Raw genomic sequence first — 15,674 nt, 5'->3', positions numbered from 1 at the left:
ATACGATTCCAAAAACGTTCAACGAGCAACGTTATCATACGTCGTCATCTTCAACGTCATCTTATTTGGAATAACTCTCTAATCAAAATAAATCGTTTTTTTAAATCTAATGAAGTAAGGGCAATTTTTAAAAGGAAATCGCAAAGGTCATCTTGAAAAGTTGGACAAGAACTCAAGAAGCATTATAGCCACTTAAGTTTAAAAATGATTAATATACGACATGCTAATTACACAGCCTATTCTTAAGTAATTAGTTGCAGCAAACAGATTTATCATAGTGGATGCAACAGCAGTGATGATTATTCCTACCCCTTTCAAAATTTAGTTCTAAATTCAGATGTTTCTAACGAAGCTACCTTCAAAATCATAATGCAAATTTTTGTGAAAGATTCCTGTCAGTGCGACTCAAATTCACAGCTTCCTGTATACCAAGCATGTGATACCATTAGATCAGCCCTGTTCTCAAACTAGGTGCTACCAGCGTCAAGGCAATTATCAACAAGAATCAGAAAAAAATCATGAAGGTACTTTTATGTTAAAAGAGAAGCTATCTTCCCTCACCACTTTTGTTCGACATGAGCCATTTTGATACAGTTCACGAAGTGACACAATCTAAACTTCGGCTTTCTCTATTCAAACAGGGTCATGATGAAGTAATTTCAAAAAAAGTTTAACGGAACTGAAGCGTCATTAATTGTCACTTTGTACATGGCCAGAGCTGAAAAGCTCAAAACTATTTCCGAGACAAACCTAATAGATCAAACCTAGCGACAAGGACAGTGGCATAGTGGGCAAGCCTGCAAATGTCTAAAAAATTGATATTATGAAGCTTTTAAATATGAATGCAAGGAAGCTAATTTCCACAGTTTCAGTGTCTTCGAGGAAAACGTTTACAAGAAGATTAAAAATTCATAAACACTTCGATTTACAGCTTGGGACCAATAGTTGATAGCTTTTTAGGACTTTGAAAGCACCGAAGTTTCAGGATTTGTAGTTGTTTTTACATTTGTACGATATTCATTTAAATTTGTAATCAAGAAGTTTTGATGAGTAACTGCTTCAAACTCATACCCCTTGCAAGTATATTTTCCAAGGAGTCAACAAATATTTACAGAGTAATATTTCGGAATGGACAAAGTAAGCGGATATAAGCACTGGTTGGGCGACTGTAATGATTGGCAAATTTAAGAAAACCTTGTCAAGAGTGCCATATACTGCCACTGCTGGAAGTCATGAACACGCTTTGGACGCAACTAGACCCTAGATCCATTTTAACAAGCAATTCCCACTTCAAGTACGTCTTTTGAAACTGATCACTGGCTATCAAGATCTGGGTATGGATCAACTTCACCTATTATAGCACACACAACAGACGAGAATAATTTTAGCCAGACTGATTTTGATTGGCCAATAATTCTATTGGCCAATAACTTCACCTATTATAGCACACACAACAGACGAGAATAATTTTAGCCAAACTGATTTTGATTGGCCAATAATTTTAGCCAAACAAACTGATTATGATTGGCCAACAAATTGATCTTCATGGGTCGGGGCAGTTCGACGACGAGGTTGTAATATTTCAACTGAGCCGCTGAAAACAAATCCGCAAAGACAATAAATGACTTTCTACCAAGTCTCCTCTTTCTAATTTTGCCGTTAACATTTTATTGGATTGAATGAACCGATTTGACATGAGTATTTCTGCGTACTCGCATCAAGCGCTGTGCGTGTGCACCATGTCGTTAAGTTTTTTTTTTAAAAACATTTGTTCGGTCACACACGATTTAACTTTACCCGGTCAGTGAAGCATGTCGAGGCGAACGAGGTTCACCAAATCACCTTCTAGAGAATGCACAGTTTTGGAATCATTGTAGCTTGAAGTTAGGGGGATACCACAGCAAAAGGTAGCAAAGAAACTCACCCTGCTCAGTCTACTGGAATTGGACGATAACGAATTGATGCTATGAGTACTGGGAAACCTTCTGAGACTTACGTGGCCAGATTCCCGTCGTTCCGTCTATAAAACAAAATAATCTGATTAAAACGAAAAATTGTAGCCAACTACAAATAGAAAAATGCAGAAAGCCAGCAGAACCGTAAAGAAGCTGAAATTTGATTCCTATTTAGACTTTAAATGCTTTACCTCTGTAATATAATTCACAGGTTTTAAACTATTTGAACTACTCTAGTAAAAGAAAAAACAGATTTGGGGCATAAAGTGTCCAAAATGGGCATTTGAGGCCAACACTTTTCAAACGAAAGGCAGGCATATTGCGGCAGCATACCTTATATACTGGATGAATTTGTTTGTTTTGGGTTTTAGTCTCGTCCTTCTACTTTCATGAAAAGACTTAATTTTATAATTTAATTTATAGTGGTTTTAATATAATGCTCTGGCCTATCAATTTACTGTCTTAACTTAGTCCAAGCTAAAAAGGTTTTTTTCAGTAAAACCAAGGAAATGTCTAAAATATTTGAAGAGCAGCCTCAGATTTGAAGCCTTGCTTCTACATCACAAAAAGAACATTTAGCTGGAGGCAAAAAATTCTATTTTCATTTTTAAAATCTGGTAACAGCTATATCTAAAATAGGCTAAGCTAAAAGCTAAGTTATTCAACTAAATTGTAATTCCAAAGTGGCCATAACCCAGATATAAGTTAGTTCCAATTCTTCTTTCTGTTCCATTTAATAACTCTATAAAAGAATCAAGTTCACATTTTCTGAGCAAAACTACGAACGATATAGACCAGATAAAAATAAAAAGACAGACCAGTGTGCTTTACGAAATTATCTTTATAAAAGAAGTAATATTTACAATATTTAGTAAATTATCATCAAAATGAAGATCTTGGCTTGAATTCACCTGAATAATCTGGGAAACCAGAATTAAAACTAAAAAGAAGAAAAAACAAACAACCAGAGACGAGCCTCTCTATAGAGCTCCATTGTTTGTGCAAAGACGAGTTTTTCTACCAAGCTCCATTGTTGGAGCAAATACGAGTCTCTCTACCAAGCTTGGACCAGAGACGAGTCTTTCTACAAAACTCCATTGCTGGACGATTTAGTATTAAGTAGATAAAGCCAGAAAAAAATGATTTTCGAGACACAGCTTCCCAGAATGAAAGAAGATAGCAGTTAGTTAATGCAACCTGACTTTAAATCTACAGAGCACACTCACAAGGATGTATCGAGGGGAACTGAAAAGAGTTGGAGAAACTAACTGGCAGTAAACGTGAAATTGACTAAAAAGTACAAAAACAAACTCACGATGGCGTACGTAGAGAGAGTGATATACAAAGGAGTCTGATTACAAAGTATTAATAATATATAAATAAGTGAGCGTAAAATGACATGTTTTGTTCAAGAGGTCAGTTTTGGAAAAAAAAAAACAATCACTAACGAATAACGAAAAAAAGGGAAAATTAAATTGAAAGTAATTCCATATTAAAATTTTTTCGCATTAAGTGCCCGCGGAGAACAAATCATAGGCAGTGCAATAGCGCTGCCTAAGTAAAGAACGACGTTGGCACAATGTATTATTATTTTTTTTCTTGGTCTTAGACAAGGGCACTTCCTAAAGAAGGAGTTGTCAAAGAAACTTTGAAAAGGGCTCAGTCGATTGGAAATTGCAGTGGCTAGTGCCCTTTTTAATAGTCGAAAGTGGTTGGAAGGCAACTAACACCCCTTCCACGCCCACCATTTCCCCAAACACATCCAATCAAAATTTCGAGATAGCCATTTTGTTCAGCGTAGTTGATTCCAGATAGAAATTATGTATTTGAGGAGGACACTCCCCCACAGCCCTCAGGACAAGGGTTGTAAGTTATGCCCTTGGGGCATATGAGATGTTTATAGAAAGCGTTGTCGGAGAAACTCTAAAAACGGCTCATTGGATTGGAAATTCAAAGGGCTAGTACCCTTTTAACAGTCGAAAGTGATTGGAAGGCAACTAACCCTTTCTCACGCTCAGTTTTTCCCCAAATACATCCAATCAAAATGTTGAGATAGCCATTTTGTTCAACGTAGTTGAAAGTTCCGAAAATTAGGTCTTTGAGGATGACAACTAGACCCCGGCGCCGCGCCGATGAGGGAAGACCGGCGGCGGCGGGGCCAAAAACAGTGCGCCATTAATGCAAACATTAATGTTTTCATCAGTCTTTCTCAAATCACAGCTTAAATTTACAACAAATTCGAGCCTATTCATGAGTTCAAAAATTCACAAGTCGCTGGCTGGAAACTGATCTTCTTCGTTATTCATCAAGAGAAGTAAAAATCTGGTAGAAACGAAATGGCTGTGGTGTTTCAGAACCCTTGCATAATACGAATAGTTGAAGTATTTATTAGTTATGTATTCTTAACATAAATAATTATCAAAATTAGTAGTTTTTTTCATCGAGCATTACTGCACATAAAACTTCAAATACCGTATCACAAAATTCGTCAGTTATCTGGGTAAAAACTTTGAATATAACTTTGAACTTAGAAGCTTAATTTTTTTCATAATGCCCTTTGCCTATATCTGTTTTGTCACCTTCAAAACAGTTGAAATGGGCGACTTTGATTTTGATTGTTTTTTTTTTGCTCTTTTGGATTCTTAAGAAGCCTTCTTGTATTAAAAACTGGTTTTTAATAACAATTTAAAAAAAAAAATGCATTTTAAAGTTGTTTTTTTTTTATTCTTTTTAGAAAAAATGTCATGTAGGCTAAGGCTGAACTGCTGTTTTTTTTTATTGCTTTTGGCTGCTCTTTTGGATATAATCCCTCTTTTTTTTGGGGATTCATTCCAAATTATAAACTGATAAATACCTAATATCAGTCAAATTATAAACTGCATCTAAAAGGAGTAAATTTATCAAATTGAAAAATACATGATGAACACTTCACATAAGAACACTTTAATTACAATGACACAAAAAAACACTTAATAGTTTATTCGCTATGAAGAAAAATGAAGTGCCAGCTATTTTCTTAGGTAAAAAATGAAAAGCTCATCCATTTTTAGTGTAATTAAATGAAATAATATGCAGACTGAAGTAGCTCCAGGAAGATGTTGAAATTTTCATTCTGGTTCGTCACTTTTAATCCAAGCAAAATGTTAGGACACTTAGTATCAGTTATTGAGTTTAAGCGTTGATTTCCAAATGCTCACAAGAATTACCAAATTTAAGAAAGTCGCAACAATAAGTCACCTGTGGTCAAAATACTCAAAGACTCCTCTTTGATCCCCACCCAGGCTCAAAGCTTCTTTTTAAGTTTCTTTTTAAAATAGCTTTCAAGCGTAGTTAGGGGTATTTAAACTTTTTTGCTTTTCTTCAAAGCTTTGAAAAAAGTGTTATAATATTCCAAATGTTACATTTGTGCATATTTTTGGTAATCATTTTTAAGGTGTCGAATTTTTTAAACTACTTGTAGATACGTAAGAACGTTGCAATATCTAGTACCTGATGTCATAAGACTGTCAAAGACTTCTCCTTGAACCTCCCAAATTGAAAACTTTTATTATGACCTGGCCTTTTAATGTGACTTGGGCACTGGACCAAGGGCGCCATTGTCACTCGAGCGCAATGTTAGGGGGGATGTCGATATCACTTTTGTACTACCAATTTGTTTTAGTGTGAATCTGCCTGGTACTTATGAATGAATGTTTTCAAAGTAAATCCGTTTCATCAATGAGAAAAAAAAACGGATTGGGCACATGTGTCCCTTTCCCTTTGGACGATAAAACCATGCAAGTGCTGTATTAAGTATAACTCACGAAAATCTTGTTAATTTTGTCAACTTTTCAACTTTTTGGCATCCCTGCTCTCAATAAAAAATAAAAAAAATCAAGGTACTAAATAGCGACGAAGACCACAAAGATGACATAACTAAAGCTTTAAATTCTAATAGTACAAACATTTCCTTTGATTCTGCTTTAAGCAGTCACATATATGATAACCCTATTCATAAAATACTTTTTGAAGAAACTTGCCTTATTAGTAATGATTTAGGCATAAAACAGGTTGTTCGAGAGGCAATTGAAATTAAAATAAATAGTAATATTTCTTTAAATAGAGATTTTGGGGAATATTCGCTTAATGCCCTATACACAAATTTAATTAAAAATGATTTGACTAATTATATTAAAAAACCAGTAAATTACTCCACTCAACCTAGTACGAATAGACCTTCTAGGCTGGCTGCCAAGAAGGCGAGATTAGCTTTAAAATCTTGTCTGTAAGTATTTTAATTCCATCTGAATGAATTGTTCTCTGTCCATTTCGTTTGGAGTACCAGTCCTGGTTGAACTTTCTTGAAGTAATGATATTAGGGCTGTTTTAAAACTTTTTTAAACAGTTTTAATGATTGAATTTTAATGTAAGTTTCTTTTATAGTGTTTTTATTCTATTCGTCTGTTTTGCTGAGGACGGCCCTTGGATATAGGGTCGAAATATTCATTTAAAGTTGCGTTCCACTGTCTTGTATAAAAAAAAAAAAAATTCCCTGTTGTTCTTCTTATTTGTTTAATCAAGGTACTATCACTTAAATATAATAACTCCCTATGCCCCCCCCTTCTGGATACCATCTTGATAGGATACCCTCTCTGCTTAAAAAAAAAAAAAAAAATTAACTTATTGGCACCCCTGCTTTAAAAAAAATCGAGGTATTATCATTTAAATTTGATAGCTCAATACCCCCCTCCCACCCTCTGGATACCACCTTGATAAGATGCCGTCTCTGCTTTTAATTAAAAAAATCAACTTTTTGGGATCCCTGCTTTCAATAAATAAAATTTCGAGATATTATCATTTAAATGTAATACCTCCCTACCCCCCTCCCCCTCTGGATACCACCTTGATAGGATACCCGTCTCAGCTTTCATTAGAAAAATAATTTACTTAATAATTAACTAGGTCACTATATGGTTCAAAGAAATACGCAAAATAATGTTAAACAGCTTAGTGTTCCTTGAAAAAAAAAAATCGAGGGTATGAGTAAAGGGGTACAAAGACAACAACAAAAATGTCGAAATTATTCAGATATACCTCAAATTATTGGAAAACTGAGTGATAGATTCGCCATGGCATTCCATAAGATCCAAAGAATCTAATTAAAGGGGAGCACACACAAAAGCCAAATAAGGCCAGTAGCCTGTGAGAAATCGCAAAATACCCAAGACAATGAACAAGTTCTAATGGGGGGCCCTGGGTCTATTAAAATATTTCAATGGTTTCCCAGGGAATGTGATATCATTTTCTTCTGTCTCCATTTCAAATGGACGAAATAATTATGTTTTTGGCATCCCTGCTTTCAATAAAAAAATTAGGTATTATCATTTAAAAATGATAGCCGCCTATCCCCCCCCCCTATAGGCATAAATTTAAAATTTATGTATGAATCATATTTTTGGGGTAACTTCTGGTTCAATCTTTAATTCCCCAACCTTGTACATAGCTTAGTCTATAGCTAAATTTTGTCTCAATCAAAGGTTGTTTTTTTTTGGGGGGGGGGGGAAGGCAAAAATGTTCCAGAAAGAAGATTGTATTTTCTATCAGGCGTTCAATAGTTGAGTATTAAACATTAATAAAATATTATCTAAAAACAGCAAAAAAAAAAAAAAAATATGAAAACTTAAAATGCATCTGTATAAAATCTGTCGGCTGTCAATTTCAAAATCCAACAAAAGCCTGAAGCTGTATAATAGTGAATGCGTTCTATAATTCTATTCAACATGAAAATAAAATTCTTTACTTCGAATGATGTAAGAAATAGTGATTGGGAAACTGCCTTCGGAACGATTTAAGCTCATTTCATACAGATGATACTTTTTTTTGTCAACATATGAAGAACTGTGTATATTGCAATATTTGCAATAGCATATTCCATCTGTCTGGTTTTTAAGCAAAGTAACAAAAGAGACGAAAATTAATGAACAAGAGAGTAGTGAAGAATTATGGTATGCAAAGTAATATTTGGCAGAGAAAGTCACTGGTGATAAATCGCTAGGGGTGGCACCGTGATTGCGTGATTTTCGGGAATTCGGGGAAACAAATTTTTTTTTGGGGTGACGCATAGATTTCTGGGGAAATACCCGAAAATTCGGGGATAGTGCAAGCCCTGCTTGATTTCTAATTAGGAAAATCGAAATACTAAACCACACGAGAAGGAAAAGGTCCGACTTTGCGGTTGACGCAATAAAGAATTGTCGCAAAAATAATTTAAAGTCAACCGAACGCCGCCGCCTCTGCCGGCGAAGGCGTGCCCGAGGCACGCCGGCGGCGGTACGACACTTCGTTGGCGTTCGAACGGGCCTTTCGGCGGCGGCGTTCGGTCGATCCGCCGGCGCGGCGCCGGGGTCTAATGACAACCCCCCACAGCCCTCAGGGCAAGGGGTATAAGCTATGCCCTTGGGGCATATAAGGTTTTCATAGAAAGCGCTGTCAGAGAAACTTCAAAAGGGGCTCATTCGATTGGAAATTGGAATGGCTAGTGCCTTTTTTAATAGCCGAAAGTGATTGGAAGGCAACTAACACCCCTTCCACGCCAACCATTTATCCAAACACATCCAATTAAAATTTTGAGAGCCATATGTTTCAACGTAGTTGACAGTTCCGTAAATTAGGTCTTTGAGGATAACCCCTTCAGAGCCCTCGGGGCAAGGGTTATAGGTTATACCCTGGGGGCATATAAGGTTTTTATTGAAAGTTTTGTCGTAGAAACTTGAAAAAGGGCGCATTCGACTGGAAATTAAAAGGGCTAGTGCCCTTTTTAATAGTGGAAAGTCGTTGGAGAGCAACTAATCACAACCACCTTTTCTCCAAACATATACAGTCAAAATTTTTAGATAGCAATTTTTTCGAACGTACTTGAAAGTCCTGTAAATTAGGTCATTGGGGAGTACAATCTCCCCCCCCCATAATCCTCAGAGCAAGGGTTGTTAGTTATGCCCTAGGTGCATACATAGTTCTAATTGAAAGCGTTTTCATATAAACTTCAAAAAGGGCTCACTTCATTAGAAATTGAAATGGCTAGTGGCTTTTTTAATAGTCGAAAGTAATTGTAGGGCAACTAGCCCCACTCTCACGCCCACAATTTTCCCAAACACATACAATCAAAATTTTGAGCTAGCCATTTTTTCAACGTAGTTGGAAGTTCTGGAAATGATGTCTTTGAGTAAGACAACCCCCCAGAGCCCTCAGCGCAAGCGTTGTAAGTTATGCCCTGGGGGCATGAGAGGTTTTTTTTATAGAAAGCGTTGTCGTAAAACTTCAAAAAGGGCTCATTCGATTGAAAATTGAAAGGGCTAGTGCCTTTTTTAATAGTTGAAAGTAATTGGAGGACAACTAACCCCACTCTCACGCCCACCATTTTCGCAAACACATCCAATCAAAATTTTTAGATAGCCATTTTTTCGACGTAGCTGAAAATTCTGGAAATTATGTCTTTGAGGATGACAACCCCCCACAGCCCTCAGGGCAATGATTGTAAGTTATGCCCTGGGGGCATATGAGGTTTTATAGAAAGCGTTGTCGTATTTCTTGGAAAAGGGCTCATTCAATTGTAAATTCAAAGGACTAGTGCCTTTTTTAATATTTGAAAGTAATTGGAGGACAACTAACCCCACTCTCACTCCCACCATTTCCCAAAACACATCCAATCAAAATTTTAGAGATATTCATTTTGCTCAACGTAGTTAAAAGTTCTGGAAATTAGGTCTTTTAAGATGACAACCCCCTCAGAGCCCTCAGGGCAAGGGTTATAAGGTATACTGGGGGGGGCATATAAGGTTTTTATAGAAACTTTTCTTGTAGAAGCTTCAAAAGGGGCTCATTTGATTGGAAATTGAAAGGGCTAGTGCCCTTTTTAATAGTCGAAAGGGGATGGAGGGTAACTAACCCCCCTCTCACACCCACCATTTTCCCATACACATTCAATCAAAATGTTGAGATAGCATTTTGTTCAACATAGTTGAAAGTTCTGGAAATTATGATTTTGAGGATGAAAAACCCCCCAATCCCCTCAGGGCAAGGGTTGTAGGTTATGCCCTGGGGGCATATAAGGTTTTTGTAGAAAGCGTTTTCACAGAGACTTCAAAAAGGGCTCATTCAATTGGAAATTGACAGGGCTAGTGCCCTTTTTAATAGTCGAAAGTGATTGGAGGGTAACTAGCCCCCCTCTCAAGCTCACCATTTCCCCAAATACATCCAATCAAAGTTTTGAGACAGCCATTTTGTTCAACATAGATGAAAGTTCTGGAAATTAGGTCTTTGAGGATGATACTCCCCCCCAGAGCCCTTAGGGCTAAGGTTGTAAGTTACGCCCTGGGGCATATAAGTTTTTTTTATAGAAAATGTTGTCGTAGAAACTTCAAAAAAGGCTCATTCAATTGGAAATTAAAAGGCTGGTGCCCTTTTTAATAGACTAGTTGAAACTGATTGGAGGGCAACTAATCTCTCTCTCATGCCCACCATTTCCTCAAACACATCCAAATAAAATTTCGAGATAGCCATTTTTTCAACGTATTGTAAAGTTCTGGATAATATGTCTTTGAGGAAGATCAACCACCCCCCACATCCCTCAGGGCAAGGGTTGTAAGTTATACCTTGGGGGCATTTAAGGTTTTTATAGTGTTGTAATAGAAACTTCGAAAAATTCGAAGGGCTAGTGCCCTTTTGAATAGTCAAAAGTGATTGGAGGAAAAATAACACCCCTCCCACGCCCACCATTTCCCTACAACATCCAATAAAAATTTTGAGATAGCCATTTTGTTCAACGTATTTGATAAGTCCGGAAATTATGTCTTTGAGGATGACACTCCCCCACAGCCCTTAGCGCAAGGGTTATATTTTATACTCCTGGGGTATAAATGGTTTTATAAAAAAAGCTGTCGTAGAAAGTTCAAACATGTGTCATTTGATAAGGAATTTCAAGCGCTAGTACCCTATTTAAAAGTCAAAAGTTATTAGAGGAAAACTAACGCCCCTCTCAAGCCTACCATTTTCCTAAACACATCCAATCAAAATTTTGAGATAGACATTTTCTTCAACGTAGTTGAAAATTCCGGAAATTAGGTTTTTGCCAGCGTTGTCATATAAACTTGAAATAGGACTCATTCAATTGGGAATTGAGACGGCTAGCGCCAATATTAATAGTCAAAAGCGATCGGATGGCGAATGCCCCCCCCCCCCTCACACCCATCATTTCCCCAAACACTTGTGATCAACATTTTGATATAGCAATTTTATTGAACGTAGTTGAAGGGTCCGGAAATTATGTTTTTGAGTATGACAACCCCCAATATAATGTCATATAGAAACTGTTGTCGTAAAACTAAATGAAATTTTGAGATAGCCATTTTATTCAAAATAGTCTAAATATCATATAACAAGGCTTTTGGGGTTGAAACAAACCCCAAAGAGTAGGGGCAAGGGTTTTAGGTTATGACCACAGGGTACTAAAGGTTTTTTATGGAAGGGATGGTTGTTCAATTTCAGAAGAGGCTCAGTCTTTCTCCCTGAAAAAGACTATGTCAATACAAAACGAACAGAAATTAATAAAAAAACATTTTTGCACAAAATAAGTTTTTCAAAAAAAAAGTTAGGAGTTTAATTAACCCAAAAACAAACAAAAATAGAATCAAGTAATCGATTAGGCATGCAAAAACCATTGATCAGTACCAAATAGTAAATAAAACCCAAAACAAACAGAAATTAAAATAAGTCAAACTCAAAACGAGCAGAAATTAATCTGAGTAGGGTTCTAAAGAATCTAAACCCTATGCTTTCTTAAAGCCAGAATATAATCTGTACTTTACTGAAAAAAAAATCTCTTTTAATGTTTTCACTTATAGCTTTAAGAAAACAAAAAATAATTAAAATTTCAAGGAATAAATATCAGCATATGTATATCAAACTGAAAATGCGCATTTTTCCGGTAAATTCATTTGAATTTTTTCAGTAAAGTACAAATTATATTCTGGCTTTTAGAAATCATAGGGTTTAGAGCCCTACTCAGAATAATTTCTGCTCGTTTTGAGTTTGACTGATTTGAATTTCTGTTTGTTTTGGGTTTCATTTATTTATTGATACTGATTTGTGGTAGTTGTTTGCTTGGTAGATTATTTGATTGAATTTTTGTTCATTTTTGGTTTAATGGCATTCTTTACTTTTTTTTGAAAAACTTATTTTGTGCAAAAAGTTTTTTTGATTAATTTCTAGTATAAACCAATTTTACGACTAATCAATAAAATTTTAGCATTTAGCGTTGAATTCTGATGCATAAGTACAAGTATTTTGGAATGATTATACATTCTAAATAATTCAAATTAAACTTTACTGCTTTTAACTGTAACTGACTATTAGACAACTCGGAGTAAAGACAAAAAAAAAACTGCTTTAGTAACTTTTCTTTAAGTGCTTAGGTAATGTTTTAAGTACTATTTTAAGGATGAATCGAGTACTTGGAACTCGAGTAATATCGAAGAAAATTTTATGTCCAGATTCAATACACATTTTCAAATAATGCCATTTGATATTTAAGTAATGATTTGAAAATTTAGATTTTCATCGTAATAGATTTTCAGTAGAAGTTGAAAAAGAAGAAGAAATATAAAACCGAACAGACTTGGCCCAGTGCTTTTACGAAAGGAAATCATATATTTTTAGTACCTTCCAGCAACTGCTGAAACGTTTTGGTCAATGTATGATTTAGGACTTGGTTTATGACCAAGCTGAAAAGATTAATTTTCAACGCAATTTAAGAATACTGAATAAAGTAAAAAATGATCCACATCAGCGGCGACCACCTAAAATTACCTTCATGCCCACAGATAAAGTCCTTACTTTAATTAAAGAAAAGAAACTGGCAATATAAACAACAAACGTTAACTTAATTATTAACAATTTACCATTTTCAACATAACATTTTCAAAAGCCAAAAACTATTAAAGGGAAACTATCCACGCCCGTGCCCTTTTTTGCCCCTAAACATCCCCGTAACAACCCCAATGGCATCTAGTCAATTATTTTAGATAGACATTTTTCTTAGAATAGTTGAAGGGTCCTATGAATATGCCTCCGGAGAGGAAACAACCCAGGAAAAGGAGCACTAAATTCTAAAAATGGCCCTATTATTTACAAGACAGGCGTTTTTAATCTTGGCTGTCCAATCGGCTTGAAAGTAGGATTTAAATTTTTTATTGGCAGGAAGGTGGGTGTTAGAGAGCCAGAAAATGAGCCAATATTTTTTTTTCTCTCTAATCAATTGGAAACCTATGTCTGTAGGCCCCTGGGCCATGGAAACCCTAGTGCATAAGAAATATTGAATTTCATATTCATTACTCTATGGTATAGGAAGAAGATAAATCGTACATAAACCAGCCTCCACTATATGTGACTGTCTATACATTGAAAACTGGCAAAGGACAAATAATAGAAGGAATAAAGGGAGTCAAACAAACCATTTCTTCGAGATCGAGATAGTCGCCAGGCTTCCATGTAATCAACTGTCTTGGCAAGGTAGAGTTGAAAATGTCCGTAAGGCATCGACAAGTCTTCGACCAGATTTCATCAGTAAACTTGGGACCGTTGGATATCACTAAATGCTCTAGACAGTTTGAACCCGATCGTGCAAGTTGTTCATTATCTAAAAGACATTATTCATTTCTAATTATTTACACATAATTTATAACACCAAAAAACGTCTTGCGTTTACATCTTCCAACGTGTGTTTTACCCAGTCTTTACTGTATCTATACGGAACCCTTTTCGAGGGATTTCTAGCTATTTTAAAATTACCATAAATTTACTTTAGCAATAAACCTTTACCAATCAGGTTAGCAAAAAAAACAGTTACCATCCCTAAATCAGTATGGTGATTCGTCCTCATTTAAAAGGTTTTTTTCCAAATGTCTTTTACATGGTTACTATGAGCTACAGTTCGTTCTTTAAATAAGTTTCATCTGACACTGCGACCATTATTGCTGGAGAAAAGGAATGAAAAATTTTGAGAAAAAGAAAAAGTAAAAAAAGATTTTTTTTCATGTGAATGATGTCATATTCATAGGCAATTAAAGAGCAGAAAAGATACATAATAGCGCTGTAATGACATGCATTGTATAGAAGACGCTGTATTCAGACAATATATTTCGTAAGTATAAGTATACTTTTGCTTTTAGTAGTTCTACTCTCATTACTAGTAGTAGTTCGGGTGAATCTAAATAAGATTTTGAATGAAAAAATTTAAATACCACAAGGGGGAATCAGTATTTTAGAGATGCCTAGGTGGGGTATGACCCAATATCAGTTGGAAACCACTGATCTCAACTAATATCAAGAATTGATGAAAGCCAGGTGTAGGCAGTGTCTCTCTTTCAAAGTACTCATTAAGACTATAAACTGTTTGCTGCTGGCTCTGTATCGCCCTTTACTGTTTGATGTTCTATCTCAATTAATCAGTCCTGTTGTTAATTCCAAGTGATAATTGCACGGAAAATCATGCATAACCTATAGGGTAAAGCCTATGGGGAAATGCATAGCCTATAGGGGAAATGGCTGAAAGCAAAGCCAAAGGACATGTCAATATTTTTTAAAGATAATTTGAAATGACTGATTATTGTTTTAAGAAAAAAAGTATTGAAAAATAAGCAATATAATTATTTCTTAGCTGATTCCTTTTAGCTCTCCTTTTTCAAGCAACATAAGCTCTCTCTAAAAAAGCATCGATATTTTATAAAAGCTTATAACTTCCATCTTAGCTCCAATTGTTAACATGGTTTGTTTATCTCCGGATGATGATGCTAATGATGTAGTGACATATGACTTAACAGACGTATTGTGATAACGTTCCTTGATCTTTCGTTTGGCTTTCTCACTTTTTGCTGCTCTATAGCCATGGTCCCTTGAATACCTTTGTTTTTCTCTGTTATATTTAATTTTCTTAAGATCCGAATCAGAAAACATATTAGTAACCATATTTATGTGTGATCAAACCTAGTTCCTTTCAGCGGCCTTTTATCTCTTTTCAACGAGCTTCCCTTGTTTTCAACGTGTCATCTCTATTTTGCTGCAGTGCTGTTTTCTTGAAGTAGATATTTCGGTTGCTCGGCTTTCGATATTTCTGATACTTTCTCGGTTTTTCTTCCGTTTAGCTCGCTCAGTTGTCACCACAACGAATTACTGACTTACACAGGTCATTCGTTGTAATCTAACACCTATTTATATCCTAATGGTATAATATCATTATATGATAACGTCATCATAGCTATAAAACAGTTCTATAAAACAATGTATAAAACTATGTTCTATAAAACAATGTATAAAACTATGTTCTATAAAACAGTGTAGAACATTCAGTTCTGTAAAACAATGTACCAGTGTTCAGTTATATATTTAAGTGTACCATTGTTCTGGTCTTTACGTAAATGCACGAATGATGAGTTCTATACGTAAATATTACAGTGTTCAGTTCTACATGTTAAACACTACTTCCATTTTTTTTTTCAAATTAGGAATGGAAACTAGCATTTCAATTAATCTAATGGTTAAAAGTTTTTACTATAGGACACAATACAAAAAAAGCCCTGCCTGGGTTATAACCAGAAATAGTATAACGTCAAACACGATAAAATATTCTTAACTAACAGTTACTACAGTGCAGTGGCTAAGGGACTCTCCTCTGGAGAAGGAAGATCG

At 35.5% G+C, this 15,674-nt stretch overlaps 1 protein-coding gene across 3 annotated transcripts in view; it reads right to left on the bottom strand.

The window, feature by feature from the left end:
- Nucleotides 1–15,674, bottom strand: part of Sec71 (ADP ribosylation factor guanine nucleotide exchange factor Sec71) — a 201,612-nt gene that overhangs the window by 41,033 nt on the left and 144,905 nt on the right. For all 3 annotated transcript variants that reach the window (XM_089100054.1, XM_089100055.1, XM_089100056.1), the window contains 2 exons: nucleotides 13,442–13,626; nucleotides 1,925–2,020 (listed from right to left, as the gene is read on the bottom strand). In XM_089100054.1, coding sequence (XP_088956180.1) covers nucleotides 1,925–2,020; nucleotides 13,442–13,626 — 281 coding nt within the window. The remainder of the gene's footprint in view (nucleotides 1–1,924; nucleotides 2,021–13,441; nucleotides 13,627–15,674) is intronic.

The sequence above is a fragment of the Artemia sp. Qi Xiang Cuo genome, chromosome 14, assembly GCF_049724085.1.
Source record: "Artemia sp. Qi Xiang Cuo chromosome 14, ASM4972408v1, whole genome shotgun sequence".
Classification (NCBI taxonomy): Eukaryota; Metazoa; Arthropoda; class Branchiopoda; order Anostraca; family Artemiidae; genus Artemia; species Artemia sp. Qi Xiang Cuo.
Note: the sequence above shows the minus strand (reverse complement) of the source record. Positions and strands in the feature narration are given on the sequence as shown.